This window comes from Petromyzon marinus, chromosome 63, assembly GCF_048934315.1.
Source record: "Petromyzon marinus isolate PM22_M1 ecotype Great Lakes invasive population chromosome 63, UKy_Petmar_22M1.pri1.0, whole genome shotgun sequence".
NCBI classification, from domain to species: Eukaryota; Metazoa; Chordata; class Hyperoartia; order Petromyzontiformes; family Petromyzontidae; genus Petromyzon; species Petromyzon marinus.
This window is the reverse complement of record NC_133729.1, coordinates 5,001-32,099: the sequence shown is the minus strand read 5'-3', so window position 1 is coordinate 32,099 and position 27,099 is coordinate 5,001. Positions and strand designations below refer to the sequence as shown.

At 45.3% G+C, this 27,099-nt stretch overlaps 1 protein-coding gene across 1 annotated transcript; it reads right to left on the bottom strand.

The window, feature by feature from the left end:
• Positions 1-11,489: 11,489 nt before the first annotated feature.
• On the bottom strand, positions 11,490-24,743 carry LOC142906290 (uncharacterized). The gene is made up of 5 exons (XM_076053819.1): positions 24,391-24,743; positions 22,940-23,565; positions 15,789-15,892; positions 13,062-13,172; positions 11,490-12,678 (listed from the first exon to the last, which is right to left on the bottom strand). The coding sequence occupies exons 1-5, from the start codon at positions 24,741-24,743 to the stop codon at positions 12,406-12,408; spliced, it is 1,467 nt and encodes a 488-aa protein (XP_075909934.1). The 3' UTR covers positions 11,490-12,405.
• Positions 24,744-27,099: the final 2,356 nt, after the last annotated feature.

The window sequence follows — 27,099 nt, the reverse complement described above, 5'->3', positions numbered from 1 at the left end:
CAAGGGGTACCTCTGCGGATGTGTATACTTTAACTTAGCTATTTCAATGAGCCATTTCAATGCTAAATTATATGCTAATTCCTTTGTCAAGGCGCGTGGTCTTTTTCTTCTTACAATGTAAAGTTAAATTTTAATGTGCAACGTCTGGCACTTTTCTTGCTGTTGTTTAAACCGAGCTTGGAAATTTATATACTTTTGAAATATGAACTTGTATACTTTATCTATGTTATATATTCATTCTTGGTGCTTTGCTTACCTTTCCTCTACTTTGCACTCCTATTCGTGTTTTTGCATTGTTGTAACTTTTTGACTGGCCCCTTTGGGACACTTTGAAAAAGAGCTTGAGAGCTCATCGGATTTCTCCAGGATAAATAAAGATTCTGATTCTGAACTAATTTCACCACAAAATGTATTTATATGAAAAAAATACCGTCGAGGCCGTGAAATCGCCGTGCCTCCTCGTAATGCGAGAAACAGAGATTTACCTGAGGGGGGCCACGGTGACAAGATGTTAACTCCCTCGATTGGTATACAGAAGACCGTGGGTTTGATCCCGACTGTGACGCCTGCTGTATATTTGGAGTTTGCATGTCTTTCTCCCTGTGGTCGAGTGGATTTTTCTCCGGGTCCTCCAATTTTTCCCTCCACATTTAGAATCAATATGCCTTTAGAGTATTTGGCTGCTATAAATTCGCACGTGATAAGTTACTTCGTTGTGCTATAATTTGTGGTCAGCTCATTTATAAAAAGAGCTGTACAGCTTAATGGGACTTACCAGGTAAAATAAAAAGATAGTGAGTCAGTTAGATTAGTCCCGACAATGCTCCTATCGGGTGCACAGGGCACAGCGAGGCAACCAGAAGAGGTGATGAGTCATCACGCGAATCTGATTCTCGTCTACTCTTGCATATGGCAGCAATCGGCTCGGGAGCTCAGGAACTGGATGCCAATGTCAAGGTCTGCTAGCCACGAGAGGACTGCAGGAGAGAATTTGTGTAGTGTTATTCCTCCTCCATTGAAGGAGTGCAGACAACAGTGGTTTAATAACAGTCAGCACAAAGCATTACACTACTAATAATACTCATCTACAATTAGCTCGTAATCCACAGGAATTAGCAGTTAATCCACTTTAAATAACCTCGTAATCAATATTTACTTATATCCAGGAAAGCCACATTGAGTGGAAAGACTCGTTTTAAGGAGGGGCTTGCTGATGCTACATTGAGTTTTTATTTTAAGTTGTTCATAGCCAATAAATGATCAGCTGTGTTTATCATTATACGCAAGTGGGAGCAAACCCAAGAACCTGGTGAAAACCCACGTGTTGCACGAGGCAACGTTCAATCCCGGTTCAGATTGAAACAGATGGCGATTAGTCCACTTGATGTATCGCCCTCTCCTGACGAGCCAGGGTAAGGCACTTCCTCGAAGCCCACGGGAAGGGAGTTTCACGACATCATCTGTGGGTGATCCACCAACCCTCCCTGCTGCCTCTATAGTGCTGGATTACCGGGGACGTGCGAAGCCGCCACCACCCGGTTCTCTCTCATATGTACGATGTTACATATGGACACAGTCATCGTGGTAATGTTTATTGCAGGGCAGACCGGTATCCATCAACATCACGAACCCACTGCGTGAGGCTATTTCAGCAAGAAGACCGTCCCTCTGCAGAGCAAGGGTCGTGCTCATCAAGATGCTCCCCGTGACTCATCGCCTGCTGAGGAGTTCCCACTCTGTGACTGTGCGCCCGATAGCAGCATCGCCGCCGGGACTCCTTTGGGGTGAAGTATCTAGCAATGTAAAAGGAAATGGTGTTTCCCTGCCTCAAGGCCATCTCTGTGAAACATAATAAACACAGAGTGGGAATTGTGACTCGGCTCAGGTGAAACATTCACAGATGGCATCTTTATTCAGAGCAGGTGAAATACAACGATCATAGGCGATGCTGACAAAGGCAGCCCTTTAAAAAGATAGATTTTAACAGCAAGACTTAAAAATATTGGGAAATATACAACATAATTAGGTGTTTGTTGATCTTCTTTGGCACCGTACGTAGCCAACCGTGCTAATCGGAGGTGCGGGGGAAGGACAACAAACTACCGAAAGAACCAAGAATATATTATATGCATTGTCTTTGAAACTGGTTGGTCCACACCAGAGACAGCTTTCTTTGGAGCCTAGTCTCAAACAGTGTTAATGCAGACAAGATTCCTTGTTAAAGGTTTCACTTTGGTGTTTTAACATCTTAACACCTATATTATTTTTGATTTAAAGCTTTCGTGACTGCATGGATTCATATTCTTGGTTCTTTCGGTAAAGTCACGTAGAAGGGAAACAATCAAATAATAAAAATATAAAACAATAAAATTCTCAAGACGTTTCGACTTTAACACAAGCAATTATCATCATGATGATTGTTTTATATTTTTATTATTTTATTGTTTCCCTTCTACGTGACTTTACCGAAAGAACCAAGAATATTAATCCCTGCAGTCAGGAAAGCTTTAAATCAAAATCTTAACACTTGTTTTGTTGCCAGATAAAGGGGAAAACCTATTCTCATATTTTGGTACTGGCAAAGGAAAAAAAGCCGTTATAAAGAAATTCGCTTTTAATCTAATTTATGATTTAAAAGTGCATAGCTTCAGTGGCTTCATAATATCGGAAGGAAAAACGTTTCAGACGGTGGCAGAAGCGCATGGGGAGGGATATTTAAACATGCGTTTAGATTATTAAGATAATTTGGCTGCTATAAATTTGGCTGCTTTTCATTTCCACATGATAAGCCAACTTCGTGAAGCTATCATTTGTGGCCAGGTTGCTTCTGAAAAAAGAAGCTAATACTTCAATGGGCTTTACCTGGTAAATTAAATATTGTTTATTTTCCTTTCAATTTTTTTGTAGTGATTTGTTTACCTTTCCTATACTTTGCACTCCTATCGTGTTTTGTATTGTTTGTTGATGTAACGCTTTGACCTACCCCTAATGGACATCTGTGAAAAAGAGCTTCATAGCTCATCGGATTCCTCCTGCAATATACATAAATATTCGGATTTTGATGTGACAGGCACTCGTGCAGAAATTGGTGAACGGCAGTGAATTGATGAGCAGTTAAAGGCAGATTGTGAGAGCATAACGCGAGAGACACACAATATGGCGGGAGACAGAGAGAGAGACACACGCAAGACAACGTTCTCCCATACAAGCTTCAACAGACTGTTGAAGGTTGTATGGGTGAAGGCTGGCACGAGCAACACCACATCCGGCCGCCTTTGTCTCACCAGTGCTGATGTTTTACACACCGCACCCGATACTCGTTTTAGTCCGAGTCGACATAGGGGAGGCCCAGTACGGGTTCAGATATTCGTCACCCGATATTGGAGGTGAGCGGAAATCGAACTCGTGTTCACTGTTCCGCGGCTCCAAATGCATACAGACATGCGCACGCACATACCCCCAGTAGAATGTGAACTCAATTCGTCTCACGTGAACGTGAATGGATAAGGGGATGTTGACTTATAAACAACCTGGCTCGGTGAAAAGCCTTATCGAGGTGATTAGAGGAACGTGATTTGATTATCCCTGCAACTGCAAAGCTCACAAAGTGTATCGATTGGGATGAAGTCCGCGCACCTGCCTTGACATTCATCCCGCGATAGCGTTCAGCCACAGCAAGGGGCAATCCTTAATTGCCTCATCGTTGTTTAATTCCGCAATCGCGGTCGGGGGTATGTGGGGAGCGTGTTGGACTTTGACCATTCCTAACCACGTTGGTGAAGGACAACGGTGAGTATAGGTGAGAGGGCGAGTTGCACAGTCACCCAGGGCCCCCGTGGTCCATGTCCCTTCTCAAAGGTTTCTCGAAGGTTCTGCCACCACCTCCTCCTGATCCAAAAACAGTGTTCTTCTCATTTTCAGAGGGAGGCTACTTCAGCCGATATGACATCAGTCTGAGAGCCGCCACACCGCCTCACCTGCAAGGGGTGTTTTCATATCCATGTGTTGTCAGGGGTCACACTGAAGGCCACCTGGGGCCGCCATTGGCCCGTGGGCCTTGAAATGAAGAACACTGCTCTTACCGATCCCAATCGTCCTACTGTGACCGCCTTAGCGGGGCGGCTGCCCATAGTAATTGGCACGTTTTGTTTAGGTGACAAACCTTGCTGATTAGCTGTGTCGGGTGGTGGTGGGTTAACGACACATTTATATTTACGCGAAATAATCCAAAAAAAACTTTACTATGCGGTACACAGTTGCTTCGCAGCTAAAATGCCCCACGGTTCAGTGCGACTCGTATGGATAAATAAGAAAGCAACAAAAACAAATTAATCGGTTCCATATTTCCCCATCATCCCGTTCTCCCCGCGGGTCCCTCAGCCCTGCGGAGCGCTGACGGCCTGGCAAGTGGGATGACGAATCGCCTGTGAATCACCGCACACGCGGCAGGCTGTGGATTCGTCTCGCAGGTCACGAAGCTCAGCCACGCAAGCAAACGACAGCTGTCCGTGTTCAGACTCGTCTCTTAGTCCTCCTGCGCTCGGAGCACGAACAGTAATCTGCACGAGGTTCGTGGGTTAGATCCCGACTCCATCGAGCGGAGCGCCGGGCGGATGTAATGCGGCAAGTTGACAGTAGGGGGCACAGGTGGTACATCTGCCAGTCATCTAATTCAGTCAGCCCATGGCCCCTGGGTCTGTCCCGTGACCTTCAGTATATTTTGAGTTTATGTCTCACTCTCTCGCCCCGTGGTCGCGTGCATTTTTTTTCGGGTCCTCTGGTTTTTCCCTCCTCATTCAGAATCAACAATGTGCGTGTAGTGTCTGCCTGCAATACAATGTCCACACAATAAGCCACTTTGTGGAGCTATCATTTGTGGCCAAGTCTATTCTGAAAATAGCTAATAAGTCAGTGGGCCTTACCTGGTAAATTAAATAGCTTTTTTTAGTTTTTCATTTATTGATACATTTATCTTGAGTGATTTGCTTACTCCTATCGTTTAAGTTTCTGACCCATCCCTACTGGACATCTCTGAAAAATATCTTCATAGCTTATCATATTTCTCCAGGATAACTAAAGATTCTGATTCTGATAATAAAACGCAAAGACTGAGGTTATATATATATATACATACACGCACATCTAGGAAATAAGCATCTTGGCAAAATAATTACGTTGATAGGAGCACATTTAAAAGTTAGAGCGATTTTAAATGAGCCGTGGTCAGTCTTCTCTATTCGTTATTTCCATCTTTTCGGTGTCGCTATCTATGCCAATTAATAATGATTATAATTATTACTATTATTAGACGTCTGCCGGACTTCCGTTTAAGCCGTTTAATTTCATTTGTTCGACAAATAATCCCGCATAGCCAGTTATGTTATCCAGCTAGTTTCTGTAGCAACGGCCTACATCAGCCACTAACAGTGGAGTAATTGTGGTTGGAGTGGAGAGGCGCCCAGCCAGCAGCCAGCCAGGAATCTCGAGGTACGGATCATCATTAATCGTGCTTTTGGAATGATTCACCTTCATCCAAGGTGTCATCACTTCGCCACTGCAGATGTTAGCCGTGTCTTGCTATCTAACTCGGCTCGGCGGGTTGTTATTTTAATGTGCCAGGCGCGGCACCACCACTCCAACATCCTTCTCCATTCTACCGCGGTCTACCGATTCTGAGATGCACATTTAGCTTGTGCATTTTAAAGCAAAAGTTATAATCCAGGAGACGTCCACATTTAAGAGCACGACCCGCAGCTTCGTGTAGAGTGAGCGAGGAGGCTCGTTAAGGATGCTACTGTGCAGTGCCAGGATACGTGCACCTAGAAGACGCTATTGGGAAGTTTGAGGCAATCGTCCTCCAACAACAGCGGAGGGCAGAGGAGCGACGCTCACAACAATGAGCGGATAACCGGGTCGAAAAAAATACAGGAAGTTGGCACAATAGGGGGCACAGGTGGTGCATCTGCCAGTCATCTCAGTCAACCCATGGCACTTGGGTCTGTCCTGTGACCTACTGTTAGAGGGTCTTCGACAATTCACGTGGCCTCAAAGTGCACATCGCCTGGCACAAGTGTCATGGTAACGTCACCACCACTTAGTGGCGAATGGCGACTTTTTGTTATTGTGAAGAGCAGCGCTCGGCGCTACGAACTTGGTGACCCGAGTTCGATTCCTGCTCACGGCCTCCCCTAACTTCGACTCAGCCTCACATTATTACCCGGTACGGTGTAATGTGTTAACATGGCCACTGTAGAGATAAAGGCGTCCGGGCGTGGTTCTGGCCACCCAACCCTCGTGTGCTGTGTCAGCCTTCATTGGTGCTCGCTTACAGCACTTTCCCCAACAGTCTGTTCAGGCTATATGGGCGATCTTTGTCTTATGTGAGGCCAAATATGTATTTTTTTGGATTCGTCTTATAATTTGGAGAATCATGCAATACGTTGAAAGGCGTTCGTCAAGGCTGGACCTATAACGACCTGGACCTCAGTGCAATAAAGGTCACAGAGACCGTGGCGCAGTGCACAAACCACTGCAAAGACAAAGACTCATGTATAGCCTCTATGAGGCTGTTGGGACAAGTGCTGTTAGCAAGAAGTACCGATAAAACCCGGTACCACCAGACCCGGCCACCTTTGTCTCTCCAGTGCTGCTGCTTTATACACACATACACCGTACCATCCTACTCATTGGAAGCTGAACTCTGTTCCACCGTGCATTAACAACAGCCGCCATCCGCCATTAAGTGGTGGTGACGGCACCACGGCGCTTGTCACAGGCTAAGTGCACTTTGAGTCGACTTGCAGTGTGGGAGGCTTGCTACTGGTAGGAGTCCCAGGACAGGCCCAGGTGCTATGGGTTGACTGCTGTGCCAGCTGGGTGCAGGAGGAGTTCACGGGACAGACCCAGGAGCGGTGGGTTGACTGAGATCACTGGCAGAGGCAACGCCTGTGCTCCCCACTGTGTGCGTATGAATTCAAATATTGTACCGTACTTTCCTTCCTCTCCACGTTTATACAATGTTCACCTATCTCCACCAACCCGGTTTGGTCAGCGTGGTGAAGTATGGTCAATTAACCTCTACAACACACTCGTTAACAACAATGCATTGAAAGGACATGTATATAATTGTCGACGTTTAGAGCAATGCTCCTACTTCATAGCAGGTAAACAGATATAGTGGGTATCGAGGGTTTGAGACCAGCGCTGGCTGACACCATGGGGGCCTTGTGACAATCACACAGCACAACAGTACAGCATTAGAACACGTAATTTGTCAATTGCATGAACGTGAAATTTCGTAAAATCGAACTTTGTAAATAGAGAGATACTTGAACATGAAGCAGGCCACCTCCATAACCTTCTTCCATTCCTCTCTGAAGGCCTCACCTCTTTTTAATAGCCCATCCCCTCCCTCTTCCCTCCCCACCGTTCCATTTTGTTCCGTTCCTTCCCTATATCTCTTGCATGAAGCCACATGTCCTCTCTTCGGGACACTCATTCCTCGGCCCTTGCACTGCCCTTGCCATATAAATCACTTTGTTTTTGTTACAGCTTTTAAATGTTGGAAAGCGTGCCTTGACCAAAGGTGCTCTATAAATATAGAAAAGAATAGGATCCCAGCTATGACCACATCCAGCACCTACATCACACAAATGTACTATCCCCATGTTAACAAAAATTAGTAACTATATATGACCACAAACCTATTGAGCAGAAGTTATTTCTTGGCAGTATTCGGGTTACGAACCTAGTTCGTTCCTGAGACCTATCGAAATTCGAACGGTTCGTAAGCCGGCAGTTCAGTGTGCAATTGCGAGTTCGCATTTTAAATCAATATTTTTCTTTTTTATATATATTTCATGGAAGCGGGCGTTCGTAAGTCGGACACTCGCAAGTCGAGGACTGTCTGTTTACTTTGGGTTAGATGGTTTGAGTATAAAGGCAATATTCAGATATACTCTCCACCATCTGTCAGAGCAAATCAAATCAAGTGGTCACGTGGGAACCAATACCAATTAATTTGTTTTTTTACAATCCGTCTTTGAATTGTTGGTGACCGGGCTGAGGCCATCAGCTAACTATACCGGGAGAGCCCTGCCAGTCACAGGCAGGGTGCCACGGTGACTAGGAGATGTTAACTACCTCGCCTGCTATGCCTGTTGTATGCTATGCCTGTTTGGAGATTGCATGCCACTTTCTCTTCGTGGTCGCTGGGATTGTTCTCCATATTTGGAATCAAAGTGCGTTAAGAGTATTTGACTGCTGCTACAAATATACACGTGATTAATGATCCACTTCGTTGAGCTATTATTTGTGGCCAGGTCGCTTATTTAAAAAAAGCTGTATTACTTAGTGGACTTTACCTGGTAAAATAAAAATAAAAGTTTAGTTTCAGTAGCCGGGGTTGAACCCAGCTTCTCAATGGTACCAGTCCAGCGCTGATCTTTGAGCAACCTGGCTACCTCTCTAATTGTCGACACGACGACTATGCGATGTGGCATTATTTCAAGCGGTTGGTGCATACGCATTTATTTATTTGGATGTGGCAATGCTAAAGTGAGTGGTGCAGTATTGATTAGCGCGCTAAACTGTGAACCCAACGATATGTAGATTTGGAGGTTGGTTTACTCCAGATAAGAATGCAAATTACACCAACGACCGAGTTCAAACGGCTGGAAGTCGTGTGGGGCGCTGTTGCGCAATCTGTAGGTGGCAGGCTGTCTCAATCGCCCGGAGGGGTGATTCATTGCAGGGCTGCGCCACTATCTCTATGCAAGCAGTCGAGAATACATGACTGATAACGGCTTGCAAAAGTTCAGTAAACTATATTTGTGCAAAGTAAAAAACAATAGGCAATAAAGTGCATATAATCAGTACGTTGTATGTTAATTTACTTAAATAGCATCGTGCAAATATGTTCTCCTACAAACGAACTCTATTCTCATTGCCATGAACTAAAACGTAATCTTGTCAAGTTTAACAAAAGCTATAAATCGCGACGTTATAAACTAAAAATAACCTTTGGGATTTATTGTCAAGCAGAGGAGTGTAACCTACATTCATCTGGGGGGGATGGTGGAGGAGTGCACGTTTTACCGCTCACCACCAACGCCTTCGTGCTGTTCCACGCTTTAGACACCATGGGACCAGCCCGACAACGCATCCACCAGAAAGACACAGAGCTTAACGTGTGCGTAACCACTATACGCGCCCAGCGAAGCGTGGACCTAAAAGGTTTGGATCGATCGTTAAGCGTTTGGTAAGTGACCTGTTGACCAAGACACTACCGTCCTCAGATGGTGCAAGGGAATTCACAGTTTTATTTACCAGTTAAACTCAACTGTGCTCTTAGCTCTTGTTCATAGGCGAGCTGGTCACACGTAATGATAGCTGATGATCGCAGTAGCTGATATCACCACACGTGAGAATTTATAACAGCAGTCTAATCATCTGAACCAAGGAACCCGGATAAAAACCCAAGCTCCGACCACCACAGTGAGAGCACACGCCGACTCCAAAAGTATAACAGAGGCACCGCCAGGGTCCAGCATGACCTCCTGTGTACCGATCGAGGGAGATAACATCTTCTCAGCGGCAAATAGCAGCGAAACATTGCCTTAGCATTAAAATTATGGATTCACATCTCCAATACAATATTTTGGGGAAACTATCTGAACGTGGTGCTCTGGATGGATGACTGCTTCTTCTCTGTCTTGTTTTATTTATCCACACAGTCTCAATGTAACTCTACATCTCTGTGAATAAACCACATTATACATATCAATCTAGCGTCCACGCAATGATCCCCTCCCCCTAGCCCACACACCCCCTCTTTCCCCCCCCTTGCCCCGCCCCCCGTTCTTACCTAGAAACCTCTTACCATGGCATCTCTCTCCCACTTCAGTAGAAAAAAAACTTCTTGCTGTTGGGTTTCCCACCTGATGATGATTGCTTGTGTTGCAATAGAAACGTCGTGATTTATTTTATTTTATACCTACGTGACTTTACCGAAAGAACCAAAGAGTATTATAAATATCTATAAATATATGTTGGCATATATATCTAACCATCAGTGAACGTGAAATAAAACTCGTGTTCATAGCCCTGCACAAGTATTTGAGCCTTGGGACGCTAGTTCGACTCCCACTCATGGCCACCAACAATAGTGGTGATTATCTAAACCGGTTCTGGGCCTCCCCTAGGTCGACTCAGCCTCAAATGATAAAATGGTGCGGTAATGCAGTTTGACTTGGTGCTGGCCACCCACCTTGTGTGCTGTGCCTGCCGTTATTAGGTGCTCACTAACAGCTCCATAAGTCTATTAAAGCGATATGGGGAATCGTTTTCTGTGTTTGGTAGAGAAACCTTTCTAAAAACAAGATTTCCCATGTGGGTCGCTCGACCTCTAAATTAATCAGGCGTAAAAATGTGATTTGATCAACTTCTATGGTTAACGGGACAGTCTATGTGTGGGTGATGTTTGCATCCACGATAGCATGGTTGGCTAAGTGCAGTGCAAAATAAATTGAACATACAAACAACAACAGGACGTTTCCTTCATCTGACCACTGCTACATAGAAGCGACTTCTCTGTCCGTGGCCAGGAGCAGCTTCAAAGCCCCTACATTTACTTTAGCCGATGATATCACAAGTGATGTCCACCGTTGTTGTACAGCAGCCCTTTTGAGTGCATTCCATTGTAATGAGAGGCTGCCCTGCTGCAATTAACTCGTCACCACACTTGCGATCTAGAGGTCGATCCTTAGGCCTGGCATTTGGAGCGACGCTGCAAGCTTCTTAAATCTCGCTGCCTCTGTCCACCCAGCTGCGTAAATGGATACAGCACAGTTGGTCGATCGGCAGGTCGCATGCGGTGGTGGGGTAAAGCGTGGGTAACTCCCACCTCTTCCAACAAGGGAAGCATCTTGCAGGGCTGCACCTTTACTGACCGCACCGTCATTGATAAACCACGACGTGCATGGGTCCACGTATGACATGCGAGTAGGGGGTCCACGTGCAGCGTGCGAGGATGCGAGGAAGGGATTCACGTGCAGCGTGCGAGTAGGGGGTCCACGAGCAGCGTGCGAGGAGGGGGTCCACGAGCAGCGTGCGAGGAGGGGGTCCACGAGCAGCGTGCGAGGAGGGGGTCCACGAGCAGCGTGCATGGAGGGGGGCCACTTGCGGCTTGTGAGGAGGGGGTCCAGGTGCGCCGTGAGTGGAAGGGGTCCATGTGCTGTGTGCGGGGAGGGGACCCACGTGCGGCGTGTGAGGAGGGGGTCCAGGGATCTGTTAGACAATCTCTCTGAGACGGCGCTGCTGAGCGTCATCGTTGTCTCCATCGTTGACGAATGCTTTGTTGTCTCGACCAACAGCACCCCTCTTTGACTGCTGGCCCGACGACGACGACTCCACGTAGGAGAGCACGTGCAGCAGCGTGAACAACCTGAACGGGGGCAGAGGGGGGGGGGCACGGAGGGGAAGGGGGAGGGGCACGGGGCGCCACGGTGGCAAAATGTCAGGAGTTAACGGGACAGACCTAGGAGCCAATGGTTGACTGACTGAGATGACTGACAATGCACCAGCTGTGACCCCTACTGTGCCAAATTGTTGTGTTTAGCTGCCCGGTGCTCTGCTTATGGATGCGAGCATCGCTCCTCTGCCCTCCATTATTGCTGGTGGGCGACTGCCTCCAACTGCCAAGTAGCATCTCCTCAGGAGTGGCCAATCTTGAGACCGCTGGTACCAGTTATTGGCAAGTCCACTCATCTCTATATATCCTCTTGTACCATATCATTCCTTTTTTTCCCTAGCCCATGCGGTGCCCTTTAGTCTGATCTATCCTGCCAAATAATAGCTGCTTTGCCATGCAGTGGCTGGGCATGGGGGCTACATGACCCAGCCAACACAGCCACGCTTGTGAGAGGAGCTCACCAATGGGAATGTGTCTAGATCTTTTAAGAATCTGTGAGCTCCTGACACAATCCAGTATGGTTAAACCCAGGATGCATTGTAGGCAGGGTGACCTGAATGTTTCTAACCGGTGCAGATGTTACTTTAGACACCTCAACATCCTTCTCGAAAGAATAAAGAAGGGAAGATATCAATGTGGTCAAAGAAAATCCGGAGCTTCGCATGGAATGACAAACCAAGTAGTTTCCACCCAGTGTTACACAGCCGATGAAAAGATAATGCTGCCCGACTGTTTCGGAGTGAGACCTCGGCTGCAAAACCGGAGCTGGTTATAAGCACACTGCCCACACTCACATAAAGGCAAAGACATGGATCTCCTGGACAGCCTTAAGATACTGTTGGGGCAAGTGCTGTCAGCTAGTGGCACCTATGAAGGCCGGTACGGCACAAGGGGGGAAGTCCAGGACCATTTCAGATAATCGTTACTGTTGTTGGTCACTGAGTCGGCATGCACACACACCCCCTATGGCCACGCATGGGTCGACCCCCTCCCCTCCTCCTCACCTGTGGTACAGCATGGCCAGGAACTGGACAATGAGCATGCTGGAGAAGGTGATGAGGAACATGAAGGCGAGGGGCAGCACGTCGATGACCGTCCCCTCGTTCTTCGTGCTCGGGATCTGGATGTAGAGGTCGGGCTCCCACGAACTGCAGTGCCAGGGTCGCCACCAGCCACAGTGCATTGATCATGAAGTAGACGAAAGTGCCCTGCACGTTGGGACAGACAGACCAGGCCTGATTTACATTGCATTGGCCGAGTGGCGGGGGGGATGACCCCGGGCTGTTTATGGATCCCCTCTTTGTGCGTTCATTTTTCTCCCCCACTGTCCACTCTCGACGCCAAATGGTCACTTCTGTTGTTATTGTTCATGTATTTTACAGGATTAGCGGATTATTGGAACAATTAACAATTAATTCGTAGGAATAATAAGGCATAGGTAATTCAATGCCGTTTAAATCTTCTTCTACCACATGCCAAGTATGGTAAGTACTCGCTTAACGCCTGCTGTTTGCACAACGCGTTGTCGCTGGAACGCAATTTTTCTGTTATCGAAGCATCTCCGGTACTCGCGATGACGCGTTGCCAGTACCTTGTTTCTTATCTCGAAGAGTTCCTGCTTCACGCGTTTCCTGTGATCGTCATCTTCCTCCAGAGGCTTGAGGTAGTCACTGATCATGCTCTTCCAAAACTCGTCTTCCTCCTATGCATTCCCATCCACGGGACAGAAGGTTCACTTTGTGCGATTGTCCAAATAACAACAACTTACTCCGATGAATAATATTAATATTGTAATAGTAATAGGTTTTACCCTTTTAACTGGCACAAAAACTGACACCTTTATTCAAGGCATCGTGTTTGCAATAACCACAACACAAGCAATCAAAATGCAAACAAAAGAGACAACTCTGATAATAATATGCACTGTCCTTGAATTTGATTGGTCACACCCGAGACGGCTTTTCTTAGAGCCTAGTCTCCACTGGTGTTAAATGCTCACCCCGAGCCCTCAATACTCTGATAGTGCGCTGTTTTTGAGTTGTACGCCTTTTGGCGTCTTCTGGTCCAACACCAGTGGAGACTAGGCTCTAAAAAAGCCGTCTCGGGTGTGGACCAATCAAATTCAAGGACAGTGCATATTATTATCAGAGTTGTCTCTTTTGTTTGCATTTTGACTGCTTGTATTGTGGTTATTGCAAACATGATGCCTTGAATAAAGGTGTCAGTTTTTGTGCCAGTTAAAAGGGTAAAACCTTTTACTATATCTTATTACTGGCAAAGGAGGTCTCATAATGAAAATATTAATATTCTTGGTTCTTTCGGTAAAGTCACGTAGAAGGGAAACAATAAAATAATACACATTTTAAAAAATAAAATTCTTACGACATTTCGACTGCAACACAAGCAATCATCATCAGCTGTGAAAACCACAGCAAGAAAATTTGAAAAAAGTGGCGGTTTTATTAACGTTAGCACCACGTAGAGCGATTTTACAGTGTGTTCAGATGGACGAGTCCATCTATGTTCAGAAAAGATGAGGGGGGAGACGAAAATAATGGATGCGGTCTGAAAGCCACCGTAAGCGTGAACAATCAATTAAGACCCGAAATGGTTTATCAAATCCTTCCAATGATTGCTAAGACAGAATCCATCTTCTCGGTTGAAATTGTCTCTGTGTTTGTATATGTGGATAGCCTCATGAACGAATCACTTATGGTAGCCAGATGGCTTGCAAAGAACCTCTGTCTTGGAGAAGTCAATGTCATGTGAGCCTACTGAATTATAACAGTGATCTGCCACGGCCGAGGTATTGGTCCTACCGTGTTTTAGGTCTGCTTTGTGTTCACGAATGTCGTTTGGTTTCTATAATGTAACTACTACCACAGATAATTTTGTTGTTTTAGATTTTTATTATTTTATTGTTTCCCTTCTACGTGACTTTACCGAAAGAACCAAGAATATGAATCCCTGCAGTCACGAAGGCTTTAAATAAAAATTAATATTAATGGTAATTTGTAATGCCCGATCACTGCACAGTTATTTGCTCGCTTTCGACGAGAGACATAGGGAGGGATTCAGAGACACGAGGAGGAATCACATATAGATGGGAAGGCAGCAGCAATGCACACCATGAGACGGTGCTACCAACAATTGCCCAAGCTCTGCAGTCCTCTGCATATAAATGTGTTCTCGGCAAATTAATGATTGTTCACATGTGGCAGAAAACCGGAACAACCGGAGAAAATGCACGCGTGTGAGGGGGCAACATTATATTCTATACAGACGGAACAGGTGGATTCTACATTTGCTGTACCACCAGCTCCTGGCAAGCCAGGGTGCGGCTCCTTTCTGACGCCCACTGGAACTGAAATTCACGGCATCTTCTCAGTGTGTGATCCACCAACCACGTGTAGCACCAGCGTAGCCACCACCACCTCCAAGAATCATGACATCACTTCCTGTTTACTGTCCAGAATTGTTATCCAAATTGCACTGTCCTTGCACGAGATAAAAACTGCGAGTGGAACTCTCCCAGAACAATGCAGTGAAGCCCTACACGATAACTAGTGCTAAGGTACCTTTTTTCAAAGTCTCAAAGCCACACATTAGAGGAACGCGCCACTTGTTTGATCGTCACAGAAAACGACACTCAGTCAACTGACGGCAATATTTGGACATCTGGCCAATGCGTTGAACAATTAAGCGAGACAGGCAGCCGGGGGAGGGGAATGATGACTTCTAAATTAATTGAGTTGCTTAGTACAAGATCCCCAACATTAATGTAAAATCTTAAACGTAAACATCTCGATATTTTTTTTATAGATTTATTTATTTCAGTAGGAAGGGCCCAATTAGCTGCCAGGCAGTTTCCCGATATATTTTCTTCATTAAAGTTGGTTGTTATCTTCTGGGCACTTATACACGAACTAGGACAAAGATCAAAGATCCCCCGTGTAGTCTTAACAGACTGCTGGGGCACGTGCTGTTAGCGACCACCTCTGAAGGCCAGCACGGCACACGAGGAGGTGGGTGGCCAGCACCACGTCCGGCCACCTTTGTCTCTTCAATTTGGGATATTTATACACTACACCAGGTACTCATTTGAGGCTGAGTCGACCTAGGAGAGACATAGGACCGGTTCAGATAATCGTCACTGGTGTTGGTGACTGAGCGGGAATCGAACTCAGGTCGCTCGATTCTAAGCGCAGTGTGTTAACCACTGCGCCACCACTCCCCACAACGTATATGTAGCACACGTACAAAGACCGACACAGACATAAAAACACAGACATAAAGACACACAGACACAAGGACGCACCTGATTGAGGCTGCACCTCTGCGTGATGGCGTAACCCTGAGGCAGGATGTTCTCAAACATGACCTGCATCTTCTGGTGGCGCTGCCACACGAGGTCATGGCGCCCTGCAAGGGACAAAGGAGGATAGCGATGTGCGGTGCACTCCCACAGAGGCTCGGGAAAAAAGTTTACCGTGACTCAGCGAAGAGAGCTGCGCAAACGGTAGTGATTACTCTCATCGTTAGGCTGGTATAGCCTGCAACAAAGCCTGGCTGAGTCGCAGGGCTCTGTGTTCATGAGGGTCTTACCAAGTTACCGTAGTAGAGGGGTGATGTTGCTGCTGAGTGCGGTCCAAATTAAGTGATTTGCAGTTATCTTTTTCAGAAGTGTTAAATTTTGACCATTACCAATGACACATCGGCGGAAACTGGAGAAAAAAGATGTCCATGCAGAACAGGGGGAGAAAATTCCTCAATCTCCCACGGTTCTACTGCAGCAGCAGCAACATGCCCTCATTACAGAGTGCTTGCCACAAATGAATCACAATAGCTTGCTAATCTCGTCTAGGAGCATTAACCATCACCCACACTTCGTTCATCCATTCATCAAACAAAGATGGTCACCGCATCGCGTGATTTCAGATGCTTGGTCTTGTTTAACTGACAAGCAATGACTTCGCATTTAATTTTCGATTTAAAGCTTTCGTGACTGCAGGGATTCATCTTCTTGGTTCTTTCAGTAAAGTCACGTAGAATGGAAATAAAATAATACAAATAAAACATAATAAAATAAAATTCTCACGACGTTTCGGCCACAACTCAAGTAGCCTTCTTCAGGTGAAGGAACAGAACTGTCGGGACGACAGCGCTTCAATGAACGCTGCTAAGATTCGCAGCGTCTTTTAAGCTAGGTGGGAGAAATAAAGCGCCTTGACAAAGGTGTTTACATATCAAACAGGATAATTTAGCATTGAAATAGCGGTGTTAAAGTGTTGGATCAGCAGGATGTTAAAGTCAGAAATTAGCTTGTAACTGGGAGATTAGCATGATGTTAATGTGAGGGATTAGCATGTGACTGGTCACGGAAATAGCTATGTTAAAGTCGAAGTTTATATATCAACAGAGGCATTTAGTATATGGACGCTAAAGGACTGCAACTACCCAACTATCATACAATACACCGATGTGAAAAAACTAAGTATAAACTACATCAATGTTATCAATAAACTCTATATACTCTCCAATCAGCTGAGCTACTAACAATAAGTCGTTATACATTACAATGCCATATGGCGAAAAAATGGGTGGCGGTTTTTTCTTTTCAACGTTAGCACCACGGAAAGCGACAAGCTTTGTTCAGACGGACGAGTCCATCTATGCTTGGAACGGAGGAGGGGAGAGAAACATCCACGATGCGCTACTCTGTCCTGTGTTGCGTTACAACTATTTTATAAACTAGACTACTATACATTGCAATGTTATACCTTCCAATCTAAACTACATTGTATAATATCGTATACACAGCCCAATGTAAGCTCTAACATCAATTCCATACACCCAGCCATCAGATTTACCATGGAAGTCGAAAAAGATGGCAAGCTACCCTTTTTGGATGTCCTAATTAAAAGGAGACCTGATGGTTCAATGAGCCACTGTGTCTACAGGAAAGCTACGCATATGGATGTTTACTTAAAACCAGATTCCCACCACCATCCGTCCCAGAAGAACTCCCTCATCAAGACTCTATACCATTGAGCACAATGCATTTCCGACCAGGAACACATTGCCAGTGAACTCTAGCACGTACACCAAGCTCTCAAGGCTAATGGTTACTCCGACTACACAATCCGCAAAACCATCACTCCAGCCATGAAGAAGGATTATCTTGAGGAGCCATTCAAAACCATCACCTTACCCTACATTGCGGGGGTCACAAAAAAGATCTCCAAAATCCTGAATAAACACAAGATCCAGGTCCGATTCAACACAGTACATAAAATGCGTGATCTGGTTCCGTCTGTAAAAGATGTGGTTCCAGACATACAGTACCTGGGCGTCTACAAACTAAGTTGCCTCTGTGGTAGCAGCTACATTGGAGAAACCAAACGACATATCTCGGACCGCATCCGTGAACATAAAGCAGACTTGAAACACGGTAGGACGAACACCTCAGCCGTGGCAGATCACTGTTATAATTTAGTGGGCTCACATGACACGGAGGTTCTCTGCAAGCCATCCGGCTACCATGAGACATTCGTTCATGAGGCCATCCACATATACAAACACAGAGGCAATTTCAACCGAGAAGATGGATTCTGGCTTAGTAACCATTGGAAAGACGTTATAAACCATTTCGGTTCTTAATTGATTGTATTATACGGTGACTTTCAGACTGCAGTCCATTCCCTGGCATTGTCTCTAAATACTGTTCACACAACGGTCAAAGGTATAGCATGTTGTATAATAAATAGTTTAACATTGTAATGTTTAACATAATTCATAAGGCAATATATGGTATCGTAATTGTATAGTGAATATACAGTAGTGGTATACAGTAGGGTTGGTAGAATAATACATAGTGTACTATTACAAGTCTATTTTACAGTCTAAAGCAGGGGTCGGGAACCTATGGCTCGCGAGCCAGATGTGGCTCTTTTGATGATTGCATATGGCTCGCAGATAAAACAAAATATTCTCACTTGTTTTAATCCATCCATCGATTTTTCACTTCGCATGTCCTGTTCAGGGCTGCAGGAGCAATTGTCCATTATTTTAATTGGATGATACTGGCCTACGTTTGCCGTTGCTGGGTAAAACAGGTAAACGCCCCCTTTTGAATCAGTCTGAGACTGCGTCTGCTCGGTCATTAGCTCAAAGCTAACCCTTCGACGAAGAAGATGGCGAAAAGAAAAAAAGACGACGAGTATCGTACATTTCAGGACGAATGGACCGAAGAATTCGCCTTTGTGGAGAGAGCGGGTTCTGCGGTGTGTCTAATTTGCAATGACAAAATTACATCGTTGAAACGGTCGAATGTAAAGCGGCACTTCGACACGCGCCACACTACCTTTGCATCAAAATACCCTGCGGGAGACAGCAGAAAGAAAGCGTGCCAAGAGCTTCTGAGCAGGGTGCAAGCTAGCCAGCAGCAACTCCGCGTATGGACCCGGCAAGGTGACTATAATTCGGATAGCTTTGCTGGTTCTTTAGCAATAGTGAGGAACGGAAAACCATTCACAGATGGCGAGTATGCTAAAACGTTCATGCTGGATGTAGCCAATGAACTTTTTGATGATCTTCCGAACAAAGACAAGATAATCAAACGGATACAAGACATGCCTCTGTCGGCAAGAACTGTTCATGATCGTACCATCGTGATGGCAAACAAAGTGGAGGAAACGCAAGTGAAGGACATAAATGCAGCGCCGTTCTTTTCTCTGGCTTTGGATGAGTCAACAGACGTGAGCCATTTGTCGCAGTTCAGCGTGATTGCAAGATATGCTGTTGGTGACACACTGCGCGAAGAAAGTCTTGCTGTTCTGCCATTAAAAGGGTCCACAAGAGGTGAGGATTTATTCAAGTCTTTCATGGAGTTTGCTCAAGAAAAAAGTCTACCTATGGATAAACTTCTCTCAGTGTGTACTGATGGTGCTCCGTGTATGGTGGGGAAAAACAAAGGATTTGTGGCGCTTCTCCGTGAACATGAAAATAGACCCATCCTAAGTTTCCATTGCATTATACACCAGGAGGCACTTTGTGCTCAGATGTGTGACAGGCAGTTTGGCGAAGTGATGTCGCTGGTCATTCGTGTGATCAACTTTATTGTTGCCCGAGCCTTAAATGATCGCCAGTTTAAAACACTGCTGGATGAAGTTGTAAATAACTATCCTGGTCTGCTTTTGCACAGCAATGTGCGTTGGTTGTCAAGAGGGAAGGTGCTTAGCCGTTTTGCGGCTTGCCTGAACGAAATCCGGACTTTCCTTGAAATGAAAGGCGTCGGGCATCCTGAGCTAGCCGACACCGAGTGGCTCCTCAAGTTTTACTATCTCGTAGATCTGACTGAACATCTGAACCAGCTCAACGTGAAAATGCAAGGCATTGGAAATACAGTGTTATCCCTTCAACAAGCTGTATTTGCTTTTGAAAACAAGCTGGAGCTTTTCATCACGGATCTTGAAACAGGTCGTTTACTACATTTTGAAAAACTGAGCCAATTTAAAGATGCATGCACAGCAAGTGAGCCCATTCAAAACCTTGATCTCCACCAGCTAGCTGGCTGCACATCCAGTCTCCTACAGTCCTTCAAAGCACGCTTTGGAGAATTTCGTGAGCACACTCGTCTTTTTAAGTTCATCACCCATCCAGACGAGTGTTCACTGAACACAGCCGACCTGAATTACATCCCTGGTGTCTCCGTCAGAGATTTTGAAGCAGAAGTGGCTGACCTGAAGGCCTCAGACATGTGGGTGAATAAGTTCAAGTCACTGAATGAAGATTTGGAAAGAATCACACGACAGAAAGCGGAGTTGGCGAGCAAGCACATGTGGACAGAAATGAAAAAACTCCAACCCGAAGACCAGCTGATTCTCAAAACTTGGAACGCGCTTCCTGTCACATACCACACACTGCAGCGTGTGAGTATTGCTGTATTGACCATGTTTGGATCTACGTATGCATGTGAGCAGTCATTCTCACATCTTAAAAACATCAAGTCCAACCTACGATCACGTTTAACGAATGAAAGCCTCAACGCTTGCATGAAGCTTAACCTCACCAAGTACCAACCCGACTACAAAGACATCAGCAAATCCATGCAGCACCAGAAGTCGCATTAATGGTGAGTGTTATAACAACATTATTTAAAATAATAAATTCAGAGGCTTATTATACTGACATTTAGTTGAATTCACTTTTAAAATATATTATATGGCTCTCACTGAAATAAATTTCCAAATTTTTTGCTTTCATGGCTCTCTTAGTCAAAAAGGTTCCCGACCCCTGGTCTAAAGTATAGGGTAGTGTATAGTAACGCATTGTATAATTTAATGATGGGTTTGTCTATGGCAGTGTATATTACGGTGTATAGTCGTGTAATGTAGAAAAAATTTAGTTGGGGACATATCAATATAATGCATAATGTTAGAGCTTACATTGGGCTGTATACGAAATTATACAATGTAGTTTAGATTGGAAGGTATAACATTGCAATGTATTGTAGTCTAGTTTATAACATAGTTGTAACGCAACACAGAACAGAGCAGCGCATCGTGGCTGTTTCTCCCCCCTCCTTCGTTCCGAGCATAGATGGACTCGTCCGTCTGAACAAAGCTCGTCGCTTTCCGTGGTGCTAACGTTGAAAAGAAAATACCGCCACCCATTTTTTCGCCATATGGCATTGTAATGTATAACGACTTATTGTTAGTAGCTCAGCGTTTGGAGAGTATATAGAGTTTATTGATAACATTGATGTAGTTTATATTTTAGTTTTTTATTAGTTTACTATATGGTATTCATTATATAGTGTAGTGTATACCCAGTTACTTTATGTTAATAGCTCAACTTATTGAAGAATATATTGAGTACCTTTATTATATTGATGTAGTTTATACTTAGTTTTTTTCACATCGGTTTATTGTATGATAGTTGGATAGTTGCAGTCCTTTAGTGTCCATATACTAAATGGCCCTGTTGATATGTAAACTTTGATTTTAACATAGCTATTTCCGTGACCAGTCACATGCTAATCTCTCACAATAACATCATGCTAATCTCCCAGTTACATGCGAATTTCTGACTTTAACACCCTGCTGATCCAACACTTTAACACCGCTATTTCAATGCTCAATTATCCTGTTTGATATGTAAACTCCTTTGTCAAGGCGCTTTACTTCTCCCACCTAGCTTAAAAGACGTTGCGAATCTTAGCAGCGTTCATTGAAGCGCTGTCGTCCCGAGAGTTCTGTTCCTTCACCTGAAGAAGCCTACTTGTGTTGTGGCCAAAACGTCGTGAGAATTTTATTTTTATTATTTTATTTCCATTCTATGTGACTTTAACGAAAGAACCAAGAAGACTTTGTCTTTTTATTTGTTCCGACCATGGACGAACTCGTCCGTCTGAACGGGGCCCGTAGCTATCCGTGGTACGGAAATTTGAGGAACCAAAGAAGATGAATCATTGCAGTCACGAAAGCTTTAAATCGAAATTTAACCGCCTCTACGGGGAGGGATTCCACACATCCTTAAGATCATTCAACAGACTTCGGGATAAGAAGGCTCAACTAATCGAGTCTCTCACCTTTCTGAAGAGATGCCGCGACTCTAAGGGCTTCGCAGCTGTCTCTCTCCCCCTCCTCTGTTCCGACCATGGACGAACTCGTCCGTCTGAACGGGGCCCGTAGCTATCCGTGGTACGGAAATTTGAGGGTAAGAATCCACCCATTTTTTCGCCATATAGCATTGTGATATATAACGACTTATGGTTGGTAGCTTAGCTGATTGGAGAATATAGAGTTTATTGATAACATGAAGGTAATTTATATTTTAGTTTTTATTGGTTCACTATATAGTACTGTGAATAGCTCAGATGTGTAGTCATTTCTGTGACCAGTCACTAGCAAATCACCCAGTTATTTCAATGCTAAATTCGCCTAGTTATTTCAATGCTAAATTCTCCTGTTTTGATTTGTACTAAGTGCCTCGGTGAATGTGTATGCTCTGACTTCAACGTAACTATTTCTGTAGCAGTTACAAGCGAATGCCTTAATTTAGCTATTTCAATGCTAAATTCTATGCTAATTCCTTTTAACAATGGGTGCCTCTGCGGATGTGTATGCTTTAACTTTTAACATAGCTATTTCTGTGACCAGTCACAAGCTAATCATTCAGCCTTTTCAATGCTAAATTTTATGCTAATTCCTTCGTCAAGGCTCTTTGTTCCTCTCACACAGCTTAAAAGCCGTGATCTGAACGTGGCTCTCTCACTCCAGCGCTGTCCTACCAGACAGTCTCGCTCCCTTCACCTGATGAAGGCCGCTTGTGTTGTGGCCGAAACGTCGTGAGAATATTATTGTGTTATTTTATTTTATCAATTTATTATTTTATTCTCATTCTACGTGACTTTACCGAAAGAACCAAAGAAGAGGAGACTTTGTCTTTGTTTGATGAAAATATTACCTTTGGTATGGAGGGCGAGGTCTGTGTCTGATTGCTCTGGAGGTCGACTTTTGCTCTCTACTTCTTCTGGATGCTCTGTCTGAGTGCTCGCGATGTCTTCTAGTCTCGTCTCTGCTCCTTCTGAATGCTCCATCTGAGTGTTTGCGATGTCCTCTTCTCTCGACTCGATCTCTGCTCCTTCAGGATGCTCTGTCCCAGTGCTCGCGATGCCCTGTCGTTTCTCCTCGCTCTCTACTCCTGGATGATCTGTCTGAGTGCTCGCGATGTCCTCGGGTCTCGTCTCTGCTCCTTCTGGATACTCCTTCTGACTGTTTGCGATGTTCTCTCCTCTCGACTCGATCTCTGCTCCTTCAGGATGCTCCGTCTGAGTGCTTGCGATGCCCTGTCGTCTCTCCTCACTCTCTACTCCTTCTGGATGATCTGTCTGAGTGCTCACGATGTCCTCTGGTCTCGTCTCTGCTCCTTCTGGGTGCTCCATATGAGTGTTCGCGATGTCCTCTCCTCTCGCCTCGATCTCTGCTCCTTCTGGATGCTCCATCTGAGTGCTCGTAGTGTCCTGTTGTCTGGCCTCAATTGGACGCAGCTTCATCTCTCTGTCGAGTTCCACCGTGCACGACTCCACTCGGCTGGGAGGGATGATGATAAACTGTTAAACTAAACCATTATTTTTATTTTACCATGTAAGGCCCACTGAGCTATAAAGCTTTTTTGTAGAATCGACCTGAATATCACAAATTATAACTCAATGAGCGGCTTATCACGTGGAAATTACAGCAGCCAAATACTCTAATCACATGATGATTCTAAATGAGGAGGGAAAAAATCAGGGGACCCGGAGTAAAATCCACACCAACATGGGGAGAGAAAGGAATAGACGCAGACTCCATATAGGCAACAGGCATCGTCAGGTTTGGGATCGAAGCCACTACCTCCTGCATACCAGGGGAGGTAGTTAACATCTAGCCACCACGGCGCCTAAGATACAAGCACAACTAGAATCACAGTTAATAAGTTGAGACAAGACTCAGTATTGACTTGAGTAAAATGTTACGTTGTAAATCCTCCTCCACCCGACACAGCCAATCAATAATCATAATCTGTATTTCTACTGCAGGAGGAGTCCGATGAGCTATGAACCTATTTTCACAGATGTCCAGTAGGTGTAGGGTATTAGAAAGTTAGAACATAAAACGATAGCAGTGCTAAGTATAGAAAAGATAAGAAAATAAATAAAGTATATGAGTGCAACTTGCATGAGTACATCAGTTACTGCCAATTTTTCAATACTAAATGCATAACTTGGGGCAAGGCAGCAAAACAACAGTCCCAAACCACACCAAGATAACACAGTCCCTCAATAATATGGGACATAAACGTTGAACTATCGATACACGAGAGGTAAGGATCAAAGTTAAAATCATGGCTACAGGCTCTCAGTGAGGTGGTGGCACCTTGAACTGTCATCCTCCTGACTCAGTGCCGAGTATTTCTTCGGATAGACGCTGATCCTCCACTGGAAGCAGTCCCACTCGAGTGGCAGTATACAGCATTTCGTTCCATTCAAACGATGCTTGCGTTCCTTCTTCTGCTGGGACAGGAGGATGGGCATTGTGCTGAAGGCAGGGTCCTTCAATGATATCAAACCAGCGGGAAGCGCACACAAGCTGGAAGGCAGTTTCAGCTGCTCAGTGAACTGGCGCCAATAACTGTCCAAGCTCTGCGGTCCTCCATGTATGAAGATTTTATTGGCCAACGGGAAACCAGAACACCATGGAATAGACCCACAAATGCGAGGGGGAAACATTGCGTTCTATTCAGATGGAACAGATAGAGTCCATAATTGTCATACTACATTCTCCTGGAAAGTCAGTGAATGACTCCTCCTCGATACCCACCGTGTTGGATTAATGGACACGAGTGGCACAGCCACCACCACCGTTCTTGTCAAGAAACATAAACGATAATTTTGCAAGCTCCGGTCATCCTCTCATCAGTGGATTTTGGCTAACCATTGAACAAAAACAGTGACCACATCGCGTGCTTTTGGGTGCGCTTGTGCGTCCATCTGGAACCCTCTTACTTCCAATATGAGAAAGCAATTGGAGCTATGCACTTTTAAATCATTACATTGAAAACTAATTTCTTAAAAACTGCTCTTTGTGTTTAGAAACTTTCCTTCCTTCGCACCTCCAATTAGCACAGTTGGCTACACATGGTGTGAAAGAAGTTCAACATACATACATCTGGACCAGTCCTTGGCCTTCCCTAGATTGGCTCAGCCTCAAAAATAGCTAAATGTGATGTAGTAAACATGACAACAATGGAGACAAAGGCGGCCGGGCATGGTGGTGGCCACCTACCCTCTTATGTGCCATTCCGGACTTCACAGGTGCTACTCGCTAACAGCACTTGCCCAACGGTCGGTTAAAAGCTATATGGGGATCGCTGCCTTCGTCTTGGCGGGGGTTGGGGGCATATGTTACACTTTTTTTGCAATGTACGTAGCCAATCATGCTAATCGGAGGTGCGGGACGGAGCAACAGAGGAGAATGGAGCGAAACTCCAAATAACGTTCGACACAAAAACAACGACAATAACGATAACACAAAAAGTAACTCACCTCCTTAGGGGATGGCTCAGTAGGCGCCTTGGTCTCACGCGTGCCCCATGATACGTTGTACATGTTGACCAATGAGTAGATGAGCAGCAGCAGGTATCCCGTGGGAATGCAGATGAGGTACAAGAATCCGTGCACGATGCAGAAGAACTCGCGCAAGTGCAGCGCCGCGGCGATGAGATGGATGCCCGCGAGAGTGATGAAGAAGATGCTGCTGGGTGTGAGGATACCGTTCTTGACAATGTCGCCGACCATAGCGAGCAGCGTGCCCGTCATGAGGAACATGTAGATCACGGTGAGCACCATGGCCACCTTAAAAAAAATACCAGGTATAAAGCTCTTTTCAGAAGCCACCTGGCCACAAATGATAGATCAACGAAGTGGCTCATCACGTGGTAATGTATATCAGCAGCCAGATTAAATGCAGAGGGAAGATAGAGAGAACACGTGGACTCCAAATACATAACAGGCGTTAAGGTCGGGATAGGGATCGAACCCACGACCTCATGTATACCATGCGAGGGAGTTTACATCTCGCCATCGCAGGAGGAAACCTTAGCCATCGGCGTCACCATTGTCCTTTTTGTCCAACCACCACCACTTCTTGGGAGTTACTTTGCATTTATTCCGCACTTTTCCACAAAGTCCTCAAGACCCTGCACTTTGCAAACAACAACAAAATAATGATAGCTCATTGTTCTTCTGGCTTCTTTCGGTAAAGTCACGTAGAATGGAGATGAAATAATAAAAATAATAATAACAGAATAAAATTCTCACGACGTTTCGGCCACAACACAAATAGCCTTCCTCAGGTGAAGAAACAGGACTGTCTGGAAGACAGCGCTTGAGTGAACCCTGCCAAGCATGGCAGCGTCTTTTAAGCTGTGTGGGAGGAACAGAGCACCTTGACAAAGCAGTTTACATATAAATTAGCATGTAACTGGGTGATGAGCATGATGTTGGTGTGAGGGATTAGCACCACGGAGAGAGACGAGCTTTGTTAAGACGGACGAGTCCATCTATGTTCAGAACGGAGGAGGGGGGAGAGGAGTTTAGATATCAACAGTAAATTAGCATGTAACTGGGGGATTAGCATGATGTTAGTATGAGGGATTAACACCACAGAGAGTGACGAGCTTTGTTCAGACGGACGAGTCCATCTGTGTTCGGAACGGAGGAGGGGGAGGAAGAGGAGGAACCCTTAAGACCTTGGGTTTTGGGGATGCTTTTGTCCGAACGATCCGCCTACTCTACACCAAGGCGGAGTGCATGATCAAGATCAACGGCGCCCTCACTGCCCCGGTCAAATTCGAGCGAGGAGTGAGACAGGGATGCCCATTGTCGGGCCAACTTTATGCCCTGGCATTAGAGCCTTTCCTGAATCTCATAAGGTGGAGACTCAGCGGCCTGGTGCTGAGGGAACCAAGCATCAAGTTGGTCCTGACGGCATATGCCGACGACGTCCTCCTCATCCTGCGCTCCCTGGCTGATGTCGCCCTGCTGCATGAGTGCCAGGAGGTCTTTTCGAAAGCCTCCTCATCAA

Coding starts and splice junctions, on each gene's coding strand:
- LOC142906290 (XM_076053819.1), bottom strand. CDS start 24,743: ATGTTTCCCCCTCGCATTTGTGGGTCTATTCCATGGTGTTCTGGTTTC. Junction 23,566..24,390: donor CAGGAGGATGACAGTTCAAG/GTGCCACCACCT, acceptor CATCCCTCCCAG/CCGAGTGGAGTCGTGCACGG. Junction 13,173..15,788: donor AGAGGTGCAGCCTCAATCAG/GTGCGTCCTTGT, acceptor GGGAATGCATAG/GAGGAAGACGAGTTTTGGAA.